This window comes from Taurulus bubalis, assembly GCF_910589615.1.
Source record: "Taurulus bubalis genome assembly, chromosome: 4".
NCBI lineage: Eukaryota > Metazoa > Chordata > Actinopteri > Perciformes > Cottidae > Taurulus > Taurulus bubalis.
The window spans coordinates 12,298,783-12,322,967 of NC_136592.1; the positions used below are offsets into that span (position 1 = coordinate 12,298,783).

General features: G+C 41.0%; 1 protein-coding gene across 1 annotated transcript in view; it reads left to right on the forward strand.

The window, feature by feature from the left end:
* Positions 1-3,604: 3,604 nt before the first annotated feature.
* igdcc3 (immunoglobulin superfamily, DCC subclass, member 3) overlaps positions 3,605-24,185 on the forward strand; it is a gene marked incomplete at its 3' end in the record, with an annotated part of 49,621 nt that continues 29,040 nt past the window's right edge. The window contains exons 1-2 of the mRNA XM_079217373.1: positions 3,605-3,674; positions 8,425-8,730. Of these exons, the coding sequence (XP_079073499.1) occupies positions 3,608-3,674; positions 8,425-8,730 (373 nt within the window). The 5' untranslated portion in view covers positions 3,605-3,607. The remainder of the gene's footprint in view (positions 3,675-8,424; positions 8,731-24,185) is intronic.

Sequence of the window (24,185 nt, forward strand, 5' to 3'; positions counted from 1 at the left end):
TTATTGTGTTTAATTCCATATTGTTCATCTACTTATATCTATTTTTGGTTTGTTATAATGCATTTTAACGTTTTTTTTAAATATGTTTTCCTTTTTAAAATCCCCATTATCACCATCAGCATAATCTTTCTCTCAGAACAGCTCAACAACTCACAAACCACACTGTACCCGAGGTTAATGGGATGCTTGGCCTTTCTAGTTAGAAATGCCTCATTCAGCAGATTAAACAAACACCAATAATGGCCTTAATTGGTGTACACTGTCTTCAACTAAAATCACAGCTGCTGTTGTTCGGATGATACTGGAGCTCTCTTTATGACTTAATGGAGGTCCTGGCAACAAATCCCTGACTCCCTGAATAATAATAAACTAGTAGTGAAGACTATTGCAACAATTTGAACATGCAAATTAACTTTGTCAGGCATGGAAGAACTGCTCAATCCATAACTAAACATAGCAGTACTAATTTGTAGACATATGGAATTACAAGTCTTTACATTCTGAACCCTTAAGTTAAGGTACATGTATTATGAGCAAAATATCATAAGTAAACGTTCTCATCATTACGAAATTGGCCCCTCAGTGTTAAATTATTACATGACACTATTAGATTGAAGAAACTCCTGTGTAGCCACTTAACTCATATACGGTTAGGTAATGTAGTCCAGTAGGCAGCCAAACAAGGAACTTTCTTATGTTTATTTTTGTGAAATATAGGTTAATTTTCACAGATGACTAAACCCTACCTTTTTTTTGTAGCAAGCCCAAACGTTTGGTAAACATCTGTTTTTACACAGTGAGTAAATGTGTGCCCTGTGTTTGATGTAAAAGCTGAAAAAGCTGTCAGATAAATGTAACAAAGGAAAAAAGTGGGCGTACAATTTAAATCTGAAATGTAGCGGAGTAGGCTTAGAGGTATGAAGTAGCATGACATGGAAGCACTTAAGTAACGTGCCTAAAAACAGTGGGCAGTACTTAAGTAGCCTAAAATGCAGGGTACTTAAATACCCTTTACTTCCCTACACTTCCGCCAGATAGTACTGATCTTTAGAAACAGGTATGGTTGAAATATTTTACAACAGCCCCTTTGCACCATCGTCGGTGTGTGGCTCTGGTCCAACACTTTGACACAGAGTGAGACATCTTGTCAAGAAGATAATGAATTATGACGATCCCCAGTCTTTAGCAACAGGTCAAAACTACACATTTGTACCGCTATCAATTAAGCAGGTTGTCGCAATGAAATGAAAATGTTGAAACACTGAAGTGTGGATGTGCTTTATCTTAAATATCGGAGCCAGTTATTTTTGGGCTACTTCTAGAAGCAACGGGCGTCCCGCAACCTGCACAAGCTAACACGCTAGCTAGTGGTTTTAGCGGATAATGTTACACCACAATGTGAGCTTCTGAGCCAATTTGTACATATAAACTGACTGTTATGCATAACTTATTGTAAAGAGTGAATGTGAATGTTTATCTATTCAAACAAAATGACTAAACTATAACTAACCTAATGTTAAAAAAGTTGAAGAACAAACCCTATTAGTTAGTGTTGGTATGTTAGCTATAAGATATCCTGCAAAGTCCCAGAACTCACTTTAATCTCTCTCTCTCTCTCTCTCTCTCTCTCTCTCTCTCTCTCTCTCTCTCTCTCTCCCTCTCTCTCTCTCTAGCTTAGTTATCTGTATAAATAGATGTAAAAACAGGTAAGGATATCCTTGCTTCGGTGCACATTATTTCACATTAATTTAGTGTCTATTTTGGTCGTCCAATTAGTTGAGGTGTTTGTTTTCAGTGTTACAGTAGTTTTCCATAGATGTTGCATGATGTCATACAGGTAATGGTCACGTTGCATAAGTGAAAAATAAACAGGAGTCCTTCTACTGTGATAAAATACAGATAAACGCTAGTTCGTCTAAATTATCGACTGGATATAGTGTAACATGGTGATAGACGCTGCCAGAATGGTATTTTTTAGACCAGAAGTACATGTTCAGTCCACTAGGGGGGCTCGAGTGCAACTAAACAGGCACAGCTGAGTGTAAATAGTTCATCTTATTTATTTTATCCTGAACACATTATACTCAACCATCGGCTTTAAATTAAAGCACCGCTACTATGATTCCATATTGTTGTTGGTATTGTTCTCCACATTAAACAGTTACAACAAATATTTAAGTTTTGGACTGGACAAAAACAGACATTTGAGGACATCACATGAAAATAAGCGTTAGTAGATGATCTAATTGCAATAGTCTATACATCAGATTATAGAGAACACAGGTGCGCTATAGAAAGTCTACTAGGATGTTGGATTAGTTTACCATATTACATCATATATGGGCAAGCAATAGCCAAATATATACATGCCACTGCCAGATGTTTTGTGTAAGAAGCCAGCAATACTATTTGCACCCGGGCGGAATTCCCAATGTATTTATTTATAACCAGGTGTATAGTATGGCAGAGACAAGCACCCAGGTGTCCCTAGCCAACAATGTAATTTGTACCTTACCCAGGCACACATTTGGCTCCATATTTTTTTCTTAAACCTAACCAAGTGTTGTTCAAACCTAACCTATTCTCACCCGGGTGCAAATATACACTCCAAATATGAATGTAAAGCTCATACACATATATGTTTTAGTTTAGAGTCAAAATGCATGCTTCGTCCACAAGGGGGAGATCGAGTACAGCTAAACAACCGCTGCTTTGTTGCAACTGAGTGCTCGAGGTCTCCCTTGTTTATTTATTATATCAGATTCACGTGTCGAACCATAGATAATAAAACACGTCCAATTCACCGAATTTTATGTTATTGTTTTTATTGACATGATAAAAAAAAACGAAGCCATACTTCCATGTGTTCACTCTGGTCAAAATGGCCTAGTACTTTGTGTCATCATGTATTTTGTCGACTCAAGTGAAACCAATGACAGAAGAAAGATTTGTGCGGCCATAGTCAGATCATTTATCCGTTTTATTGTTAGAAACATGACCAGTACCCTAATATTACACACACTGTCGTTGCACCTAGTTATTTATTAGTATGATTCCTTATTACTATTGTTACTAGTATTGTAATTTCTACCCTGTGTGTAGAAATAGTAAGCACTAGTAGTACCTGTTTCATTGACGTACAGAAATCATGCGGTTGTTGCAGGTTTCTCATGCGTTTTGGAGAAAAGCAGTCAGCTCTTTTGTTCCGAGAGCAGATTCAGCCAGTGTGTGCGCGTGTGTGTGCTCGTGTGTGTGCGCGTTGTGTGTGTGTGTGTGTGTGTGTGTGTGTGTGTGTGTGTGTGTGTGTGTGAGAGAGAGAGAGAGAGAGAGAGAGAGAGAGAGAGAGAGAGAGAAAGAGAGAGAGAGAGGCTGTCTTTGGGATACAGCAGAGTGAGTGAGGAGGAGAGAGAGAGCGGGATGCTGACATATTCCTGATAGATGGCTAAAATGGCGAAATGTTCGACCCCAGCGAGCCACCAAACTGTAGCACTGTAGGTCGGAACATGTAGTAGCTGGATCTGGATATCCTGTTGTTTTCTCACCCTCCCGTCTTTTCACCTGCACGCTGTCTTCTGCAAGTGCTGGGATATTTTCGATAAGTGTTCAAATGGCATCCACAAGGCGCCGCCGCCTTGTTCCATGCTTTTGGGGAATACTCCTAAATGCTTTAATCGGTAAGTGGCATTCTCTCATTGCAGGAGTGGCGAGTACAGCGCTGCGGGGTGTGCGGGAGCGTTGTGGAGGATAACCGCTCTTAGTGAGCTGCTCCCCGGAGCATGCTGCATGCTGCAAGTGCGCTGCTGACCAGTAACCCTGAACTTGGCACCTCTCCGGTGTCTGTTAGTATTTCGGCTGCAGATGCCAATGTGGACTAGAGACCGGTACTGGAGTTGTGTGCACTGCGGAATGATATACCCGCAGGTTACTGAGTTACACGCCGATACCTAGAAGTGTATTCAAAGTTGCATTTGGTGTGCGTCCTGCAGAACTTTTAATGTTGGAGCAGGCTATTGGTGTATCAAGTCTAGGTGGCTTATATGGGCACCATAGTAATACATGGTAGCCACGTGCAACGTAGTCGGCAGAGTTTTTTAGTTTGTTTTCAAATGTATGTTGATGGAAGCACGATCAGAGGGATGTAAAGACTCTTCTATTGAAATGTGTCCAATTTTTGCATTGAGAAAATCCCGTTTCTTCTATACAATAGCTGTGAACTCTGCAGAAAGTGATTCCTTTTCTGCTGCAGTTGTCCCCGACTTTCTTTGAATTAGGTGTCCCAGGATGTAAAGTCATGGCCTGCAGATTTAGAGCCACTTTCAGTGTTATTGTTCAGCACATGGGCTCAATTACACAATTGAAAGCACTATTACAAATGCTTTAGTGAAACTTAAATTAACCAGACATTGTAGTTTTATGCTGGTTTGAATGACAATTTACCCTTTCACCTTACTAGTTAAGTCTTAAAACATAACTTTAAAAAGTGATATACTTTAAGAAGTAGATGGATGTAGACAGATTTTTTTTCACATCAGGGGACTTTCAAAGTGATGGTGTTCTTGATTGGTGAGTCCTTGCAGCACACCACCCTGTGGCAGGGTGAAATGACAGTGTCTGAGCATAGATTAAAAGACTGTGGTTATTGCCTGCTGGGGAGAATATTTGTACAGATTAAATGTCAAGACGGTCCCTCTCCTCCTTTAAAAAAAATATTGTTTTGCCCCTTTGTTCACTATGATAGACAGTTTCTCTCTCTTTGTGAGGCCCCTTAATTCAAAGCCAGGAGAGACTATTGAGTTATGCAAAGCATACCACACAGGGACCCACAATGGCCCCGACTGGAATCATAAAGGCTATATACAGTGGTTCATAATATGTTCAGTCAGAGGACTGAGAACAGGAACTTCAGAAACACAGCTCTGTGATGGATGTGGTTCCAATCTAACCATCACATTAAAGAAATGAAGCTCTTTTTAAGTCCGTGTCAGAGATTAGATTCAGTTAAGATTAAGGCACTTTTTATGACTTTTCAAGCAGAGTTGATAAGTAATAGGAGGAATATTTGCATTAGCTCTTTCATGGCATGACGAGCTGAAATTCTAAGGCAAAATGCAGTCATTCATGATATGAACGTTTGAGTGTATCAAAGGGCAAGCGTTTGCTTTGAATGTACTGACTGAGATGGCTGGCCTCAAAAGAGCATATCAATGGTAAATCAAGGCACATGAAAGAAAATACTGAGAACTTTTAATTCATAACTGTTTATGTTCCTGCTCTTTGAAGTATCTGGAAACTCATTCATTATAATCCAAAACTACCAGTTTGTCGTTTATTCACCTAAAAGATGAGACAAGATTGTACAACATTGAGAGGTGCGCTACATTTACCACCATGCCAACACATGGACTATTTCTCAGCATTCATGTGTTGCATTGTACTACCAATATGATTGTCATTTCTGTTTAATCATCGCTGAGCTGCTGTTATTATAACAAGCGAATACCAGCCTGCTTGAAACTACATGCTCATGAGTATTACGGAAGCCAGAGAATTAAGGAAGCTAGAAATAAAGGGTATTGATTAATACTTTGTCAAGCAGAAGCCTATAGATGAGAATACAATCAATGCTGCATGCATGATCTATACTCTGCTGTTTCAGCCATGCACATATACTTGATCTAAATGTGAATATATGACTTTTGCTGTGCATGGTTGAAGGCACTTTTATAGTGACATTTAATAATCACCACTTGTGAAATATAGTTTGCATGCATCATTTTCCTCTAAGTGTAAATGCAGCATCAGCTTTCCATCTCCAGTTCAGTGAGATTAATGGAGGTTGAATTGACAATTCTTGTTGTCAATGTTGTTGTTGAGTGTAGAATACATTTTTCCACATTTAGAACACACCTAACATGATGAAATCTGCAGCAGTCCGGCACAACAAATTCAATTGGTTTAGACACACAGTATGTTGTATTTGTTGATATGGTGAATATGTAAAAGTGTGCTGTAACTGATGGATGCTGAGAGAACAAGGGGAGAAAGCAGGTCATTTAGCAACACAAACTAACTACATGCATCACAATATACTATTCTGATATGTTGTGTAGCATTTTTGAGATACGCATACTAAATTTAAACAATTTCAAAACATTTTTCCCCCCATAGGGGCATCATGTGATACGATATGATGCCGTTGAGGAGTTTTCTTGCCAGAAGCCTGTGGCGTGTCCTAAGCTTTCTAAGCTCTATCGGTGATACTCGTTGCGTTAACTCCATCTGTCTGGCAGTAGCTGGTGTGTGATCCTCACTTTACTGTTGCAGCTGTAAAACTTTGTGCCAGCCAGCCACACTTATGTGTCAATAGTAAGCCAGAGCATGAGCCACACTTGGCCAACACTTGTCTCTGGTCTCACCCAGTAATCCGACATGCTAGTGTCTCTTTCCTCTGCATTAGGGTGTGTGTGTGTGTGTGTGTGTGTGTGTGTGTGTGTGTGTGTGTGTGTGTGTGTGTGTGTGTGTGTGCGTGTGCGTGTGTGTCTCCTTATCTAACCATGAAAATCCACGGCTGTATTATGTCTGTGAACATGTGTTTCTGTGGATAGGCCATGTACTTGCCACCAGTTTCCACAGCTGTGCTCTCCTCTCTGCAGCATTCACAGGTGGCTTTAACCACAAGACAGAGAGCAAGATCTGCCTATCCCTTGTTTCTTTTGGTCTCTCTTATCTCCTGTCTCTCATTTGGGTCTGTCAGATGATTCAGCACTGTATGCAAACTGATTTTCTCTAATCTTTTTCACACTGTTGTTTGTAACCTCCTCCCCACCCGGAGCTAAGCAGCCAGTTAGTCTAGCAATAAGTTATATTCCTGCGGAACGCTAGAGCCCAATAACCTTTACTTTGTTTGAGCTAATGAAAAATAAACTGATTAGCCTGATTGAAGTAACAATGAAGTATATACAACATCAGTAAAGTTGTTTAATCAACTCTGAATCAATGCCATTGCAACTCATTGTACACTCAACTGTGATCCTGTTTGCTGCAAGGCGTGATAACATTGACTAATGCCATTTGACAGCGTTGAAAGCTGTAAATGCAAAGCCTCCAATCTGATCCGATGTGTTACATCCTCAAATTTGTCCAGAAGCATGTTGCTCAGTGTATAATACTTTATTTGAGAATTATCCATAACGTGTGACTGACTGGATGTGTGGCTGCAGGCTCTTTGTCAGATACTTTCTTCTCTGCTGGCTGCTTCTAATGTGAACACATTTGATCTTTGTTGGACCAAAAGAGATTGAGCTCATGTAGCCAGCATCAGGTTTTGGAGAGTGGGATCACTGCCTGCCAGCTAAGGGTTAAATATTTCTCCACCACTACCCCCTTGTTTTTCTCAAGTGGTAGCACTGATGTCTCTCTGGTCCCATGGCCATTTACTTTCTGTGCGTGTTGAGTGAAAAAAAAGGAGAGGGAGGGGGGTCACATAAAGAAGAGAGGAAGAAGAGAGGAAGAGTAAATGTTTCTTTGCATTATACTCTATATGTGATCTTCATGGAGGAGTGTGTCAATGAATGCCTTGTCTGCACCTAAGGGGAAGTATTTCTCGGCTGGAATTTGAGGGATGAAGCCAGAGGTTCTCTGTTTTGACCCTTGTGCTTTGCCCCCCCCCCCCCCTCCCCTCACCTCTACTGCCCTCCCCTAGTCCCCCTCCCACCAGATTCCAGGGCCTGGGGCAGAGACTGGTAGTGCTTAGTCCATCAGCAGCGGAAACATGATACCAAGAGAGCCCGCTAAGCTCCTCTTTTATAGTACCAAGTCAGGTCAGGCTGTTTACATCCTTTATTTATTGTTCTTCCGCTCCCCTTTTTTACCCTCAGAAACAACAAATCTGGTCCCCTCACTTCACTATAAAGTGGGAAGCATCACTACAAATGCATTTAGTCACATATTATTTAGTGTTGAGTAGTAAAAAAGAACACAGCTCTCACGGTGACAAAGTTGTTGCCATCGGTTGACTGGTACAGCACATACAAGACTGTGTGTGTGTGTGTGTGTGTGTGTGTGTGTGTGTGTGTGTATAGTACCATGAGTACAAAGAGTATGCTCATATGATGCATTCAATCCTATACATTTCCATGGGACTCGGTCCTGGAGGTAGCTCAGTCAGGGCTTTTTACCCCGGGAGCTGTAGAAATAATGTTTTTCTGCTAGTGTTGCAGTCCTTCATGACCCTGGATGAGTAAATACAGCTTCAGTGTTGTGGTTCATGGTCAGAACTGCTGCATATTAACTCAAGTGTTTTCACCATGACAACTGTGAAAAAACTAGGAGATTAAAGAGAACTTGTTTGGCACCTCTTATTTAAGAATTAACCTTCATGCTCAGCTATATTTATCATGGATGTGTGCTTGTGTGTCTCTTCAGGTGTGATGTGCGAGGCAGAGCTCTCCTTCACGCTGGAGCCCAGTGACATCATTGCTGTACAGGAGCAGCCCCTCATGCTCCACTGCCAGGTGGAAGGCATCCCCCCAATTACGACACATTGGAGGCACAACGGTCTGCTTTTAACTCAGGATCAGCATCACGACACCTTCATCAATGGCTCACTCCTGATCGCTCACTTCCAGAAGACCAAATCCCATGACTCATCTGACGAGGGTGACTACGAGTGTATGGCCCAAAACTCTTTTGGGCTGGTGGTGAGCCGCAAGGCTCGTATTCAGGCAGCCAGTAAGTCTCTTCTTTTGTCTTTCAGTGTTGTAAGATGTACTGTATGACACTTTATGTGCTTGGGGGTGGCGGCGGCTTGAAAGTGTTTTTTTTTAAGTTCTTTACGTTGAGTTTGATTTCCTACATTCACCCAGAGTATTATGCATCTTTCATCCAACTTTCCTGAAAGGAAATATCACAAATGGGTTTTTATCCGCTTTTGAACCTGTGTGTGTGTTAGTTGCTGTTATCCTTAAATTCCGACTTAACTTCATCTTAAGTTATCTTATTATCTTGAGGTACCAACTCAATAGTTTATCTGGGCTTAATCATGTTGTCAGTTTGTGTCATAAAAACACATCATAATTGAGCAATGCAGGTATGACACAAGCAGACTCTGCAACTACTTCCATACGTTTGATTATGTTGTGATCTGTGTTCCCGACAAATGTAAACAATGTAATTTAAACATTAAATAATCACATTTCCATCCAGTGCCAGTCCTCAGGGTATTGCTGTGCTGTAAATGTACTTATCTTTCCCGGCCGTGGAGTCATTTGAATATTTGAATATCATTCCTTGAGTGTAATGAACTTTCCGATGCTCATCTACAGTGCTGCTTAGAAATTCAAGCTTTTGAGTTAAGCATTAACAAGCGCTCATGCTGAGAGTCTCCAAGCTGCTTTGTAAGAGTGCAATAAGCTTGAAGCAACTCAGCAGCCCACTCACTGGTGGAGGCATCCAGATAAATCTTCTCTTGCTTGACCAACAAATCTCATATTTAAAGTAACTTTTGTTCACCATTACGTTCTCAGCATTGTTGCCATGGTTCATTTAAATTTTCATCGTATCATAGTCAATCTGACTGTCTGTACTCCTCTCTTCTCTTTGCTCTCACACATATACAGTGCAAGTTTCAACTTACTTTAAATCAAAGGCATCAAGGATGTGCACATTCCTCTGTGGACACGCTGCGATGTTGCAGCAGCAGCTTTAGTGATACTGTACTGTTCGACACTGTGTTGAGTTAAGACTTTTTGAAGGCTCTGTTATGTATACTCTGTAAAACAGAGACGGACAAAGGCTCGCAGAAGCCTGTTGATTCCCGGGCTGTGTGTAGACAGCACACTGCTGTGCTGTTGTGGCCAATACAGCTTTTCCACTCAGCAGGATAGGGAGGTTAGCATGGATGTCTCACTGGCCAAAGGGAAAAGTCACTTCAGCTCAGTGGCTGGCGCTGTCAAACACATGCAACCTTTTAAGGCCTCCCGTTTCTTTTCAAAGGTCAGATTTGAGCAGCTATTTAATTGCTTTTTTTATTTGTATTATTGGGCTTCAGGAAAAAGTCTTCAGTATGGTCCGCAACATTTTTCTTTCTCACATAATTTCTTTGTCATAGTGGTAAGAAAGCCCGAAGGAAGTTGAAACATGTATTTGATTTATTTATTTATGAAAGATTTATGAACAAAGAGTTCGTCACCTGAACATGGTGCAGACAAAAAACAATCAACTTATCAATAGTATTGGTTCAATACTGTATGAGCATGACAAATTTAAAGTTATGCAAGCATGGAGCAATCCTGCGCCACTCATCTGTTTCTAAAAGGCTGTGATGTGAATACAGATTTAATCTTGGTGAATGCACCTGACCTGGAGCACATCTTGGACTTGGTGACTCAAGTTCAGATCCTTTTCAGCTTTTCCTGTTGTCTTGTATTGATTGGGAAGGCACTGAAGGATTACTAAAAGTCACATTCTGACCCTTGACCTTTTGGGTTGTATTGAGCAGTCTTTGAGGGCGAGGCATTGCATGAGTAGAGGTTCTGCTGTAATGACAGTCTTTGCCTCCTTGATGGAGTCTCACTTCTATCAAAGAAGCAAGAAGCCATCACTGTGAAAATAATCCTCCAGGGACCCTTCAAAGGGACTCGCAAGATACACATTTCAGTTCCCCATCATTGCTCACTAATACCTTTTTGTATTTTGGAAGATTTGCCATAAAATAGTAATGTTGGCCCCACTTTTTTTAGTCATATTGATGAGGCTTTCTTTGCACTATTAGTGTGGTAGTTGACTGCCAGTCTAACCTAGTGAGTCATCAGTCTAACCTAGTGAGTCATCTTCACCTGGCATAAATTATTTTCGAAAGATCGTTTTTTAATTTTGTTTATGAAGACAAATGGCCCAAAACGCGCTTCTACAAAGATCACTGACTAGTGTTTGTTTCTTTTTCTGTTCCAAGTGTTTGTTAATGTTGATGCTTTCTTTGTGTTTTTGAGGTAATTTGCTGTGTTATAGTCCCTCTTACAACAGCTCTGACTTGTACCACTGTGATGCAATGGGTGGTGTGATTACTGAAGCCTCTTTATAGCCCTCCCAGTGGATAGAGCTCCTATCTTACCCTCCTCACTACCTCCCTCCATAAATTTCACTTTTTATTTGCTTGACAACCGTTTGTGTGAGCTCACTGTCGGGGGCTGGTATAGGATGGACTCCCCGTTGACCCTCTAAATCGGCGGTCGGTCCAGGAAACTCTTTTTTTCTTCTAAATGTTATCTCTTTGATGGTCGGTTTCTCTCTCTCTCTCTCTCTCTCTCTCTCTCTCTCTCTCTCTCTCTTTCTATCTATCTCTCTCTCTCTTTCTCTCCTCAGTTTCTCTTGGACCTCCTCATTAGCTTACGTTCAGGAAGCTTTTCATCATTTGGCTGAATGACAAGCCTGGTACAGTGGTCCTGGACGGGGCTACTGCCCCTCCCCCACAGCACACCCGCGTCACCAGGCAACACACCACAAAAGCCCCCCTGTTACAAAATAGCTTTTAGGATCAATTGAACTGACTTGCTTTTGTCTGTTTGTCTGGAATTAATTGGAAAGAGTTGAAGCTTTGTTCGGATTTTTTTTTCTCCCAGTCCTATCCATATGTGCAGACTGCAATTGACCTCAGGGACCATTCCAAAAAAGATATGCCATGTGCTTGTAAAAGGCAAAGTCAGTGCCAACATGAGGATAGTGAAAACACAAATAGTATTAAAAAAAAGATGCAATAAATGTGAGTTCCATCACTAGGCATTATCCGTGTTATTTATTTTATTGACTACTTCGGTAATAGATACAAAGCCCTAGTGAATTTAACTGCCGTTATAATGCTAGGCTCTTGAATGAGACTTTAATAAAAAAGAAAAACCCAGGGGGCTGTAAAGGATGAAATAAGAGAAGACACAGGATGCCTGTAAAAGTGTCTCAGTTTATACCCATGCCTCACAGTTGTGTAAATGTAACTCCTTTTAGCGGTATACATGTACATTTTTACACATACTATATAAAGTGTGATGTCAACATGGGCAGAGTCCAATAGAAACCTCATATGTAGCTGTGGCAGAAGATGAGACGTTGCAATATGCTACATTTAAAAGATATGTGGATGGATTGCCACTAGCAGCTACTCAGATTCAGACAACAGTTGGTGAGAGTGATTTATGGGGAGCTCCTGTCAGTGTATGTCGAAGTGTTTGTACGTGTGCATGTGTTTGGAGGGTCGACGGTGACTCTCCATCACCCTCCAACCTTCCTGTCCCTTACCCCTTTCATGGCCTCCTGCCTAGTTGAATGGTGAAGCACTATCCCCACATCTCCTTGTAGCTTCCTTTGTCTGCCAAACCCCGCCCTCGATCTGCCCCCACTACCCTTGCTCTTCTCTGCTCGCTTGCCACAAAGCGAGTCATCTCTCTGTCATATAGATTAGCTAACTAAATGCCATATACGCTTGTTTTGACATTTAAACATGAAGCCTCGTAGTGTTTTCTTTTCATCCTTGCAAAATCAAGATTAGTTCATGCAGCAGAGCTGCTGCATTATTGACATTTCAGCATTGGTAACTTAAACTATTTCAATTTTGGAGCAAGATTCATATGGCATTGCCACAAAACAAATATGGAATAGTCCTCGTCGTATTCCTCTCACTGATATCATTCCTTTGAATGATCTTCCTGTCTTGAAAACGTCACGTTAGTGCATACGGACATGGCCTATGACTGCCCTGTTCCTTCCTTTCGGCAGGTATGTGGCGGATGTTAAGCCAGAACGTTCCCTCCTGCTGTGTGGTCAGTGCCCCTCCATCTGTCTGCCGATGTGTCAGAAGGATTGAGGAAGAAAGGGATCTTCTCATATTTTATTACTGCACAGATTAGGTGGGCAGAAGGGATGAGAGCTCTGACCCCTGCTGTGTAGTTACACCCAAAATTGGTTTATTACTGTACACCTGCAGACTAAACACTCAGATCGCATTGCCTGATATGCATGCTCTATTTGAGTTGATTAAGAATTGGCTACAGGGTGAAAGAGATGTTATTACTTGTTATAGAGTAGCAACCAGCCTTTCAGAAGTGGTTCAAAGCAGGTCCCTTTCCTGCCCTCGGTTATTGGGTAAACAACTGCCGGTGTCACTGTCTCCCTCTGTCTCTCTGTCTCTCCCTCTCTCTCGCTCTCTCTCTCCCTCCCTTTCTCTCCCATGGCTATAAACAATATGTTTCTCCTCTACGGGTTGCTTTTTTCTCAGGGAGCTGTTTAAGCAAAGCAATAGTGAAACCTCCCTTATGCCAACTCTGGATATTTGCATTGACAAATGCTTAAGCTGTACAACCCTCCTGTGGAAAAGGGGCAGGACGAATCCCTATTATATCTGAAGATGACACATCATTGACCTTGAAGCAGTGGAAAATCTCCATGGGATCCCATAATGCTCATATATGCCTTATTGTATTGGTTTACTGTCCGTGTTGTTGCGGTGGGAAACAGTGAGATGCGATGTGAAATCCTTATTAGATTTCCAAACCCTTCCAGACAGTTGTAGTCATTTTTATAATGTATTACCAAATTATTTGTAATCCTCTATATCTAAATGTCAGGAATGAACAACTAATACAACAACATCAATAGCAAAATGTTTGCTAGTGTGCTTACATTTTGAGCTATGCTGACAGGACTCCAGCCATGCACAGAGCCCAGACAAATATGGAGAGCTATAACCATCTTCTGTTCGAGGGAGCTGCCTCATAATATGAGGGATGAGCTGCTGTGTGAAGAGGGCACCCTTTAGCACTAAAAATATCTAACTGTGAAAACAACATCACTTGGCGAATAAAGACATTGGACAGGGGAAGAAACACTGAAGGGTGGTGAAACAACTGGGTGATGGACATATTGAACTGCTCAAAATAGCATTTTGCTTATTCCTCTAGGTGCACTGTCTTCATGTTTGACATGGCTTTAATCTTGCTCATGTCTTTCTCAGAGTGATATAATAACAACTGCAATTATAGTATATTTTTGTTGTTTGTTTGTTTATAGAGTGCTTTAAAAATGCATATACAATACACATACAAGTCAGGGCGATGGTTCACATTTACATTTAAACTACAAATTAATTGTAGTTCCATTAAACCCACAGAATCATAAAGAAAAAAAAGAAAAGAAAGTAAAGATTGGAACATGACAACCAACTCAATCACAGGCCGACATTGAGTTAGTAAATGTGAGTATCGTCCTTCAATCATCAATAACTTGAATGGCAGTCAATCTTTTAATGACTTAACATTTGAAAAGTTTTCAAAAATTTGATTTGTCTTTTTAGTGGTACTTTTTAGATATTTAGGAGACACATTTAGCTTTTATCCAGAACGACTTCAAATGCCTTTTATGTCATTATAGGCTGCTCCCTCCAGCAGCTGCTATCATCAGCTGTGTACACTGTAGCTGATCATCCAGATAATGCCCATTCAGAAGATGCCTTTTTACATTTCATTGCCATACTAAGCAGTGTTAACATAGAAAGACTCTTTCAATGCTAATCAAGTGTTTAAATGCACATGTTTTCAACAGAACATCTTTACATTTTCACTACATAAGAATCAGCTTCAAATAAGATCAGGTCTCAGTTGAAGTTAAAGTTCAGTAATGGGATTTCACCCTTGAAACCGTTCAAACCCACCGTTTGTAGTTTGTGTAGCATGTGTAGCATGTTTGTCTGTGTGTCTGTCAATGGATGTGTGGATCAGACTGCATCTGTGCCTGTGTATTGGGCAAAGTAATGCAGTCTGTGTTGGTCTCTGGATGTCTCCGGACCACCCCAGCTATACTCAAACAAACAAATCAAAAGGGGGCCTAAAGTTCCTTCTGCATGCTTTTAAGGCTCATGGGAGGAATTCCTGAGTAATAGAGGGGAAAGGTGAAAGCGAGAGCTGAGGCTGGGCCAAAGGTTGTAAGGGTCGGGCCAGTTTCTGAATGCTGAAGTCTGGCTTTACAATCTATACATGACGATCTTGTTTTGAGTTGGATAAATCCAGTATGATGTTTTGTCTTTACCAACTATGTGTTCCTGATGTTTCCTGTGTTTTCATGCCAGCGTCATGCCAGTTTCGTTATTTTTATGTCACCTGGCCCCTTGGAAGAGTGTGTTTGAACATCCGTCCTCCAGAGTGAAGACAAAGGTGTTTTATTTGGTCCCAACTTCTTTAAGGTCCTATTTTAGAGTTTGAACTGTCATTTAGTGTTGATCAAAATGAGGATGTGGTTTAGGTTTAGGTTAAGTAACACCAGATAATTAATTTAATCAACAGGGGGTTTTCCTAAGGAGGAAAGCACAAGGATATATTGTGCCACACTCTATTGGGTGTGTATGTTGGTGTTCCTATGATTCCAGGCTTCACCAGGGGCCTGACTAGCTCTCACTACTGCCCCATCACCGCGCTTCACTACACTTAACAGCGCCTTTATGGCCAGATTGGGCAGTTAAAAATCTTTACAGGCTCTGCACCATCCACCAATAAAAACACCAAAACTCCCTCTTCCTGTCTTCTCCTTTGGCCGACATTTTGTTTAGCATGTGTGAAATGTGTAATAAGGACAAAGACAGACAGGAGGTGGAGGCATTAATAGTAGAGATAATAGTAAACAAAATAGTGTTCTATTATAACATTGTGTCCTCCTCAGTTGTTCACACACACAAATAGGGCCCCTGAGTCCAGTTTTCCACTTTGTTTAAGCAGGGATCAGGAAATCTTTCTATGCTGGCAAATAAGCAGAAGAGCTGGAGACAAAGGCCAGTCAGTGATGGGCAGGCAGCGGCTCTCCTTTGGGCCTCGGCCACCTCTTGCCTCTCTAGCCTGTGTGTTTGTGTGTGTTGGGGTACCTCTCTGAGCGTATTGTTAGTTGTGAAATGCGGGGCAGTGGAGTGGCTGGGAACAGGCAGAGGCTGTGGAGATGTGCAGCCTCTGGTGGCTCTGCTTTGTGTTGGTGGCCTAGGCGTTTGTTCCCCTGACCGACTCAGCTAGCTGTGGCTGAGGCCCCCTTTTGTCCCTGCTGACTCTGGGTGGGTGTGTTTCCCCTTGCACCCTCCCTCCTCCTTCTGTTTCAGCATTGACTCAGAAATAGAGGGGTCAGAGGTCATGAGGGGCTGGACAACAGGGAGGGGGGTTTATCTGGGAAACGTGACCTTTTTGTGTGCACTAGGGCAGAATACCCCTCCCCTTTTTTTTATTCTCCTCCAAGTACGTTTCCCCTCCTCCACAACTCTACCTCCTGCTCATTCCCCAGTGGGGACCCATCCCCCTGTCTGCTGCCCCCAGGGCAGTGGTAGTGACCTTGGCTTTGGCTGTGAAATAAGGTGGCCCAAACCTGCTCCAGCATCACAGCTCTACCTCTGCCCTTTCCCAAACAAGCAACGCAGCAGCCTCGAAGAACAAGCGCAAAATAAGCACATTTTCACTCATTCAGAAAGGACATTTATTTGTCTCTCTCATGTTTTTCAGCAACGGCTTATCAGTTAGTCGCTGTGAATAAGTCAGCTCAAAACATCACAGTGACTGATTGATGTTGGACTTGGTTTGATTAAATGTGTGGAATTATTTCAATTGTTTCCTTTTGCATTAGAATTGACACAATTCTAATGCTGTAGTTCTGCTTTGAAGCTATTCATTTAGCAGCATCGCGTTGGAAGAATTGTTTTTCACTTTCACTGCAGGCTAACTGGTATTTGCAAATGAGGAAGGGCGAGTATGATTAGTGTGAGAGATTGTGGGAGAAATTATTTAATTATTTATTATTTATTTATTTAATTTTTTATGTTTTGTGTGCATGCTTTGTAATCATATTTACAAACAAATTATGAAATAAGGGATTCTCATTGGGATCGACACAAGAAGTAAAGAACAATCTTTGCTCTTGTTTCTCCATAGTTGTCACATAGGAACAAAGCACCTGAAGTGTTTGGGGTTAAAAGCCTGTCAGGCTCCAGTGTGTGTGGAGTCGGTCAACAGGGATGAAATGAATTCCACAGGAACCAATTAAAAGAGGTTGCTGCTGGCATAGGATGAAAGATTTCTGCGATGGTCAATTTCATCCTGAACAACCTGTTTGCAATGGCTGTAGTTTTGTTGTTAGCATGTATCACTTTTTGTAATCTAATGATCAAGCAGCTTATATTTTCCATCTTTTATTTAAAATTATTATAACATTCAGTGCTGTAAATGTATGACTTTTTGGTGAAATAAGAATGATGTAAAGAGTGGTTTCTCATCAGCAAATAACAGACAAAAGCAGTGCTGTAAAATATTAAAGAAAAAAACAGATGTTTTTGAAGAAAACCTGCAGTGACAATCAATTATTTTGTTCGTCAATAAGAACAACAAAATAACTCAATCACTTATTCCAGCTTCTCAACTTGTTTTATGTCATATTAAACATATTGTCTTTTGGACTGTTGCTTGGACAAAACAAGACATTTAAAGACGTCATCTTGGGTTTCTGCAAATTGTAATCTGTATTTTTTTAAGCAAAAGGGTAATTTATGAATTAATACAATAATCACAAGATTAATTGCTAATATATACAAATAATTGCAACGTGAAGTACCATGTGCATTGATTCAAAAGTACTGTGTGATACAACATGATACAACATATATTTACACTTCATTTGTGTTTGCTATAAGGGAGAAGTTAATTCAATCACGATGTAGTGTAGCTGACTTAGCCGCATTCATTTGAGTGATCAGAGCGGCAGAGCAAGCAGACCACAGAAAAATAAGCGTCCATCAGTAAACCATGTAGGGATAGATGAAAGTCGAGAGAGGTGGGGAGTAAAATAGATGGAGCATGTGTCGGAGGTCTCAAATGATCTGTGGGCCCCTCTGGCTCTGGAGGCTGGACCTTGAACCAGGAAGGAACATTCCATTCTGATGCGGTGCTGTGACCTCCTGACCCCGGCAGCTTTGTTTCTAGGGCAGCTTTCGACAGGCAGCAAGATGCAAAGCAACAGCGGCGGGCTCGCTTAGCTTGAAGAAGCGTGCCTTTGCCGTTGGAACTTGCAGGAAAGTTGCTCCCCTGACCCCCCACTCGTAATTCCTCAATGCTTCTTGCACATTACCTACGCTTAACATCAAATAAATGACTGCCATGCACACACTCTTGCATGGGCTCATGGTCAGTAACTGTTCATACCTGCTGCTCGTAAAAAACAGGAACTAATGTGAAGTGTGCATTCTCCCAACACCTAGACATGTTACTGAGGCCCATTTTTCTCCCTGAATGCACCGTGAAACATTTGATTTAATTCCCACCTGAAGTGATGTAGTAGCAATTTAAGAATCCATCATAACAGATGTTTCAACTCTCTCAGTAGCCGCTCAGAGGATGAGATATGTTTATTTTATCATCACATAAAGAATTTGGATCATCTGTCCAACTGCAGTCTTTAATCATATTTATGAATGTGTCTCAGTTTTTTTTAAAGAAGTGGTTACATGTCATGTGTTAGTAAGTCGTAAGGTGGACCATTTCATTGCCTCAGTGTGAAAAGATGAAACATGATGCTCGTAGTGTAATGGCCCTCTCCATTTGCCAGCACAGGCATTATTTGTGAGTGGGAAGACAGTTTTAGAGGGTTAGCTGGCTGATGGCAGGTTGGAGGAGCCCAGTGATATGTGACAGCTTACGCTAGTGCTCCTCCCATCCACTGCAGGGAATAGACAAGAGGAGACCATGACAGTCAGAGAGCCACCTCTGCAAGCTGCTTGTGTGTTCTTTGTCAACCTCTGTGTTTTCAGGACATTATTTTACATCATATCTGATAGCAGAGTACAGACACATTAATATGTGAGTGAGGGACAGCCTAGAGATATGCTGTGTGTTTATTTCAATTCTGGAAACGCTTATTTGAAAAACTATATAATTTAGTGTCAGTAGATAAAATAACATTAACTGATGTGTTTTCTGAAGTATAACAAGTTGTTTCACAGAAAATGTAAACTATATTGGTCGTCAATTAATTTAATTAATGTTTTTTCAAACCAAAATGCCAAAAGTTTCCTGGTTCCATTTGAGGATTTGCCTTTTATTTGCCTTATACAAATGATATATGTGTTAGAAAAGAATATTCATAATGAAAATAATTGCCAATGATGCCAATTGTTAGTTCCAGCTCTAAGGTGGTCTATGCAAACTATCACACCTAATACAAAATATCTTAAGAATTAACCCCAAATACATGTTTTGAGCTGCTTGGAATCACACTTATTCTGTTTAATCAAGCACAAATTGATAATTCTGAGTAATTGGCAGGACTTGTATTTACAGTAGAAACAGTAGAAACAGTACAAATACTACAAAGACAAAGCCTGCATTTTATTCCATCGTGTAAACCCTAGCCTTGGGATTTATTTTTCTGTCTCTCAATTTATGTAAATCCGTAGCAGCTCTTTGTTTACTCAAGTCGTGGAAATGGTATTTCATTATCTGATAGAACAGATATGCCCTCGTTACAAATACAGTATCTGCAGCGTCTTTGTTTGCACACACACTATAGGTAGAGGCAGAGACAAAGGGCTTTCATTTCTCACCCACTGTCTTGTAACACTAAGTGGTTATGACAGGGCCTGCACTTGCCTTTCCTCTTTCTCCTCATCTGATCCTCTTCCTCTCTGCTTATTCTTCCTGCTGAATTGATCTAGGCTCTGTGCAGTGGGCGTGGCAGCGGAGTTGCACATGTGCCTACAAAACAAACTGACTTCATATTAGCATTAATTCATTGGGATTAGCCAGTTTGGAGTGGGGGGCTGGGTTCCTCGGATCGGTGAGGGGCAGCAATATGGTGGTAGCCTGCATGGAGGGAACGAGGGAGGGAATAGACAGTGAAAATACAAGAATAGGGGGCAGATTTTGAGGTTCCAGCTGTCTCAACTAGAGGATATTGTGGTAACAATATCTTGACATCACAAAGCAAAACGATGCCAATTCTCCAGTACATTACCACTGCTTCTCTCTTTGTCATTATCCTAAATGGTCCATGCTCTTAAAGGGCTGCTGTCACTGTAGCTGTATTATTCCGCAGCCTCTCTCTTTGCTCCATGTTATACACTTAAGTTTGAGTCTTCAGCATGCACAACATTTCTCTCTCATGCACATGGCATGTGTGCCTATGATGCTACAAGTTCCTAAAGGCATGCAGTGGTTGGCAGAAGGATGTCCCACCTATCTTGTTTATCATGATTGATGTCACAGCATCTCTCCTCCCAATAATTTAGCTCATATTACCAGAATAGAGCATCTGAGTTTTTTATACTTCCGGTCTTTATCCTTCATTTAGCCAGATATGAGAGCCAAGGCACAGACTTGCTCCCAACAAGAGCGAGACTATTTACCAAGCCAAATGATTTGTTTATGAAGCACTATTGTGTTTTATGGTTTTCCTCATTTCTTCGTCATCAGTCGACCCTTGTCTTTGTCACAGCTGCAAGCTCCTCCTTTCCTATGTTTTTGTCCCATTGGCCCCCACGCATCTCTGTTTGCCACACACGTGATGGCACTGTGTTGCCTGGGATTGTGATTAATGGCCACAATTCAGCCTGAAAAATTCCCTTGAGTGGGTGCCAGTTGGCTTACGCAGAGAAGAAACTCATTACTGCTGTCAGTTGAGCTGACGAAGCAGGGAGGGGTGTGAGTGATTGTACGTGTGTGTGTGTGTGTGTGTGTGTGTGTGTGTGTGTGTGTGTGTGTGTGTGTGTGTGTGTGTGTGTGTATAAGAGGGAGAGAGAGAAACACATTTTTGCTCATGTCCGTAAGTGCGTGCATGTTGTTCCACCTTTGCCACGTATAAGCCATCATGCGTGAATAAGTGTATCCACGTGTTTGAAGCTGAGCGTAAAGGTGACAGCGTGTCCCAGGGCTGGTATCCAAGTAAGAAGGGTTCACTTCTTAGAAATGACTGTGAATCTTCAGCACACAAACACACAAACACTCCAACTTGAGGTTTTAAATGGATCACCTGTGTGAACCATGCTGGTTTATGACCACAGTCTTTCCCCTCCCCAGCACGTTACATATGTTTGGAACATATGGAGATTTTGTCTATTTCTACATGTTCCCATCTTCCACTCACAGATTAACTTGTATCTGTGGTAAGGTTAATATGGCAGATGGTCAGGATATTACTTCTATTTGTGAGTCCTTAAAGATTGGGTGCCAGTTAGAAAGTAAAGCAAGAAGTTAAAAAAAACTAATAGAATATAATATAAAATAAGGTAAGGATTGCTTAATAAGCAGAGAAGTGTGCAGCTCAAAGAGAGATTGTGATCTGTATTCACTGACACCTGAAACACCGCAAAACAAAGATGTGATAATATATATATATATATATATATATATATATATATATATATATATATATATATATATATATATATATATATATATATATATGTATTGCACATGTGGGTATTATAAATCCCGCCCTCAAGCACAGATCAGCCAATCAAAGCATAGCATCGGTCAGCTCTGACCAGGGTTCGATAACTATCCGGCTGTGCCTGCGGTGTATGAATGGGTGTGAATGTGAGATAGTTCTGGTGGGCAGGTGGTGCCTTACATGGTAGTTTATGAATGGGTGTGAATGGGTGAATGAAGTATGGTGTTAAAGCGCTTTGAGTGGTCGTAGGACTAGAAAAGTGGTATCTATCTTTCTAAAGTTACATTTTTACGTAAAAGAGCTAGCATCAGCAGAATACATTTGCACATCATTAACGTCATAAATCTATACTACCCCTACTAGCCAATAAGGCAATGTATACTGAATACATAAACATGCTGCTTTCGCTTTTTAATGATTGGAACAGTGAATAAAGAGCTCGCTGGCTTTACAGGAGCAGTGCCTGTCTTGATTGGCAGATGATGTGGTGGTGTAAAAGTACACTGTGATCTGTAAATTTGGTCTTTAGCTTCTATTTTTATTAATTTATCATGTGTTCGATGCTGAATCAGTTTAATATCCTGGATTTATCCTGCAAGCGCATATTGCTGACCCCTTTCTCCGCCTCTCTCTGACATCGCTGTTCTGTTTTATTATATTTATTCAGGGAGCGCAGTAATGGCTTTTTTACACAACACGACTTTAGCCTTAAATTTTCATTTCGTTTTTTAAAAGTTTTTGGAGCTTCTGGACAAAATCCCCAGATCAGAGGTGAATCCTTGTTGGCCCGCCGCTCACACACCAGCGCTGGGAGTGCGAGACGCGGGTTTAAGGGAGAGGAACTTTGCTGTATGTTTTGCAGTCACAACATGGACCAAAGTAGTTGTTGTACCTAGACAAATGAAATAAATAGTAAAGACGAATGAAAACAGGCTATTTCGTGAACACGTGAGTCTACAACAATATTTACAAGCTCGACTAAGGAAAGTTCTACGGATGCTTGGACCAAGCCCACAAACAAGTTGGAGCATTTGTTTCTGGTGGACATCCATTTTGGAATGAAAATATCCCATCTTGCACATGGCGATTCATCATTTCCTTTGTCACTGGTTTATCTTGTCAAGACATAGTTTTGAGACCAGACATACAAATGACATCATATGATTCCTCCTGTTAAAATATCTTGTATGTGACCTCCTGACGTCGGCCAGTCATGTAATGTGAAGGCTCATGATTACAAGATGGCAGGTTGTGTCGTGTGAACAGTATAGCAATCTGATAACTTTGAAAGTCGTGTATAGTGGAGACCTGGCTGTAGTGACAGTTTAGACTCTATGGTAGTTCTGACAGCTTGTCGGAGTAGCAGTGGGGGCAGAGCCTAGCGAAGGGACAATTAGCGCCATATGTGGCCCAGGCTTTTGCTATGCTGCTTGAGCTTGGCGTGTAGAGAATGGACCAGTGTTGAGAGATAAATGTATGTATTTTGGTGAACTTAAATAGTTTTGTTGTCAACTTGATTAATATTGCAAATTTACTTGAGGGTGTTTTACAATCGGCACAGCAAACGACACCCTCTGTCGCTCGCCACTTGATTCACTACATTACATTTCATTTAGCTGACGTTTTTATCCAAAGGAATTTACAAATTTGATCTCTGCATTTATTATTCAAATTAGGAACTTCATTCAACTTTTAACAGGAAAATATATGGAAGAAACCTCAGGAAGAGCAACAGAGGAGGGGACACTTCCAGGAAAGACAGACATGCAGTGTCATGTGTACAGAATAGACCAACATTGTAACATTAAAGAATGGACTATTATGAGTTATAAGGTTGGATTTAAATGCCTCAACAAATTCAGACTGTCTGATGTCAACAAGGAGGTTATTCCAGAGGAAAAGGGGCACAATAGGAAAAGCTCCTGTAGCTTGCTGACTACTTTTAAACTCTGGGTAAAGACAGGAGCCCTGTATTCTGAGAGCTGAGAGCACCGAATGAAATATAAGGTTTAAAGAGATCAGACAGGTATGAAGGGGCATGCATATTTACAATTTTGTAAGTGATCAGAGGCATGCTGAAGTCTGAACTCACATGGATGGGAGGCCAATGGAAGGAAGCTTAAACAAGAACCTGAAAACAAAGCATTACAATAATCAATTCTGGATGAACCATAGATGTAAATAAGGGTCTCTCTAATTTTAGCTATGTGGCTGTTATCAGGCAAATACAGTATCATCAGCGTAGCAGTGAAAATCATAGAAACGCCAAATTGATTTTCCAGTTGGTCTAGGTCGTATACAGTGATCTATGGTATCAAAAGCCTTATTGAGATCCAGTAATATAAGCACGTAGGTGGAATTTAAATCAATAACAAGCAGAAGATCATTTCACACTTTTTTAGTGCAGTTTCAGATGAGTGAGTGACAAGAAGATTAAAAAGGATACAAAGATGCTGTTCAATATGTAAACCAAAAGTTGACGAGACACAACTGAGATCCTGAATCACAGTGTGGTTTCTTAGGTTGAGGTTTAACACACCAGTCTTAATGCTAGTAGGGACAGCCCCAGCCGTAAGTGACAAGTTAACAGTATTTAGCATTGTGGGTCAAGGAGGCAGGCAGTTGGTTCAGAGACTCACACCAGCATAGACGTTTCAAGAGAAATAGTCTAAGAATTTTTATTAACCAGGACTATCTGGGATTCAACATATGGACCCGGGCGAGTAAGCTAAGCTAATGAT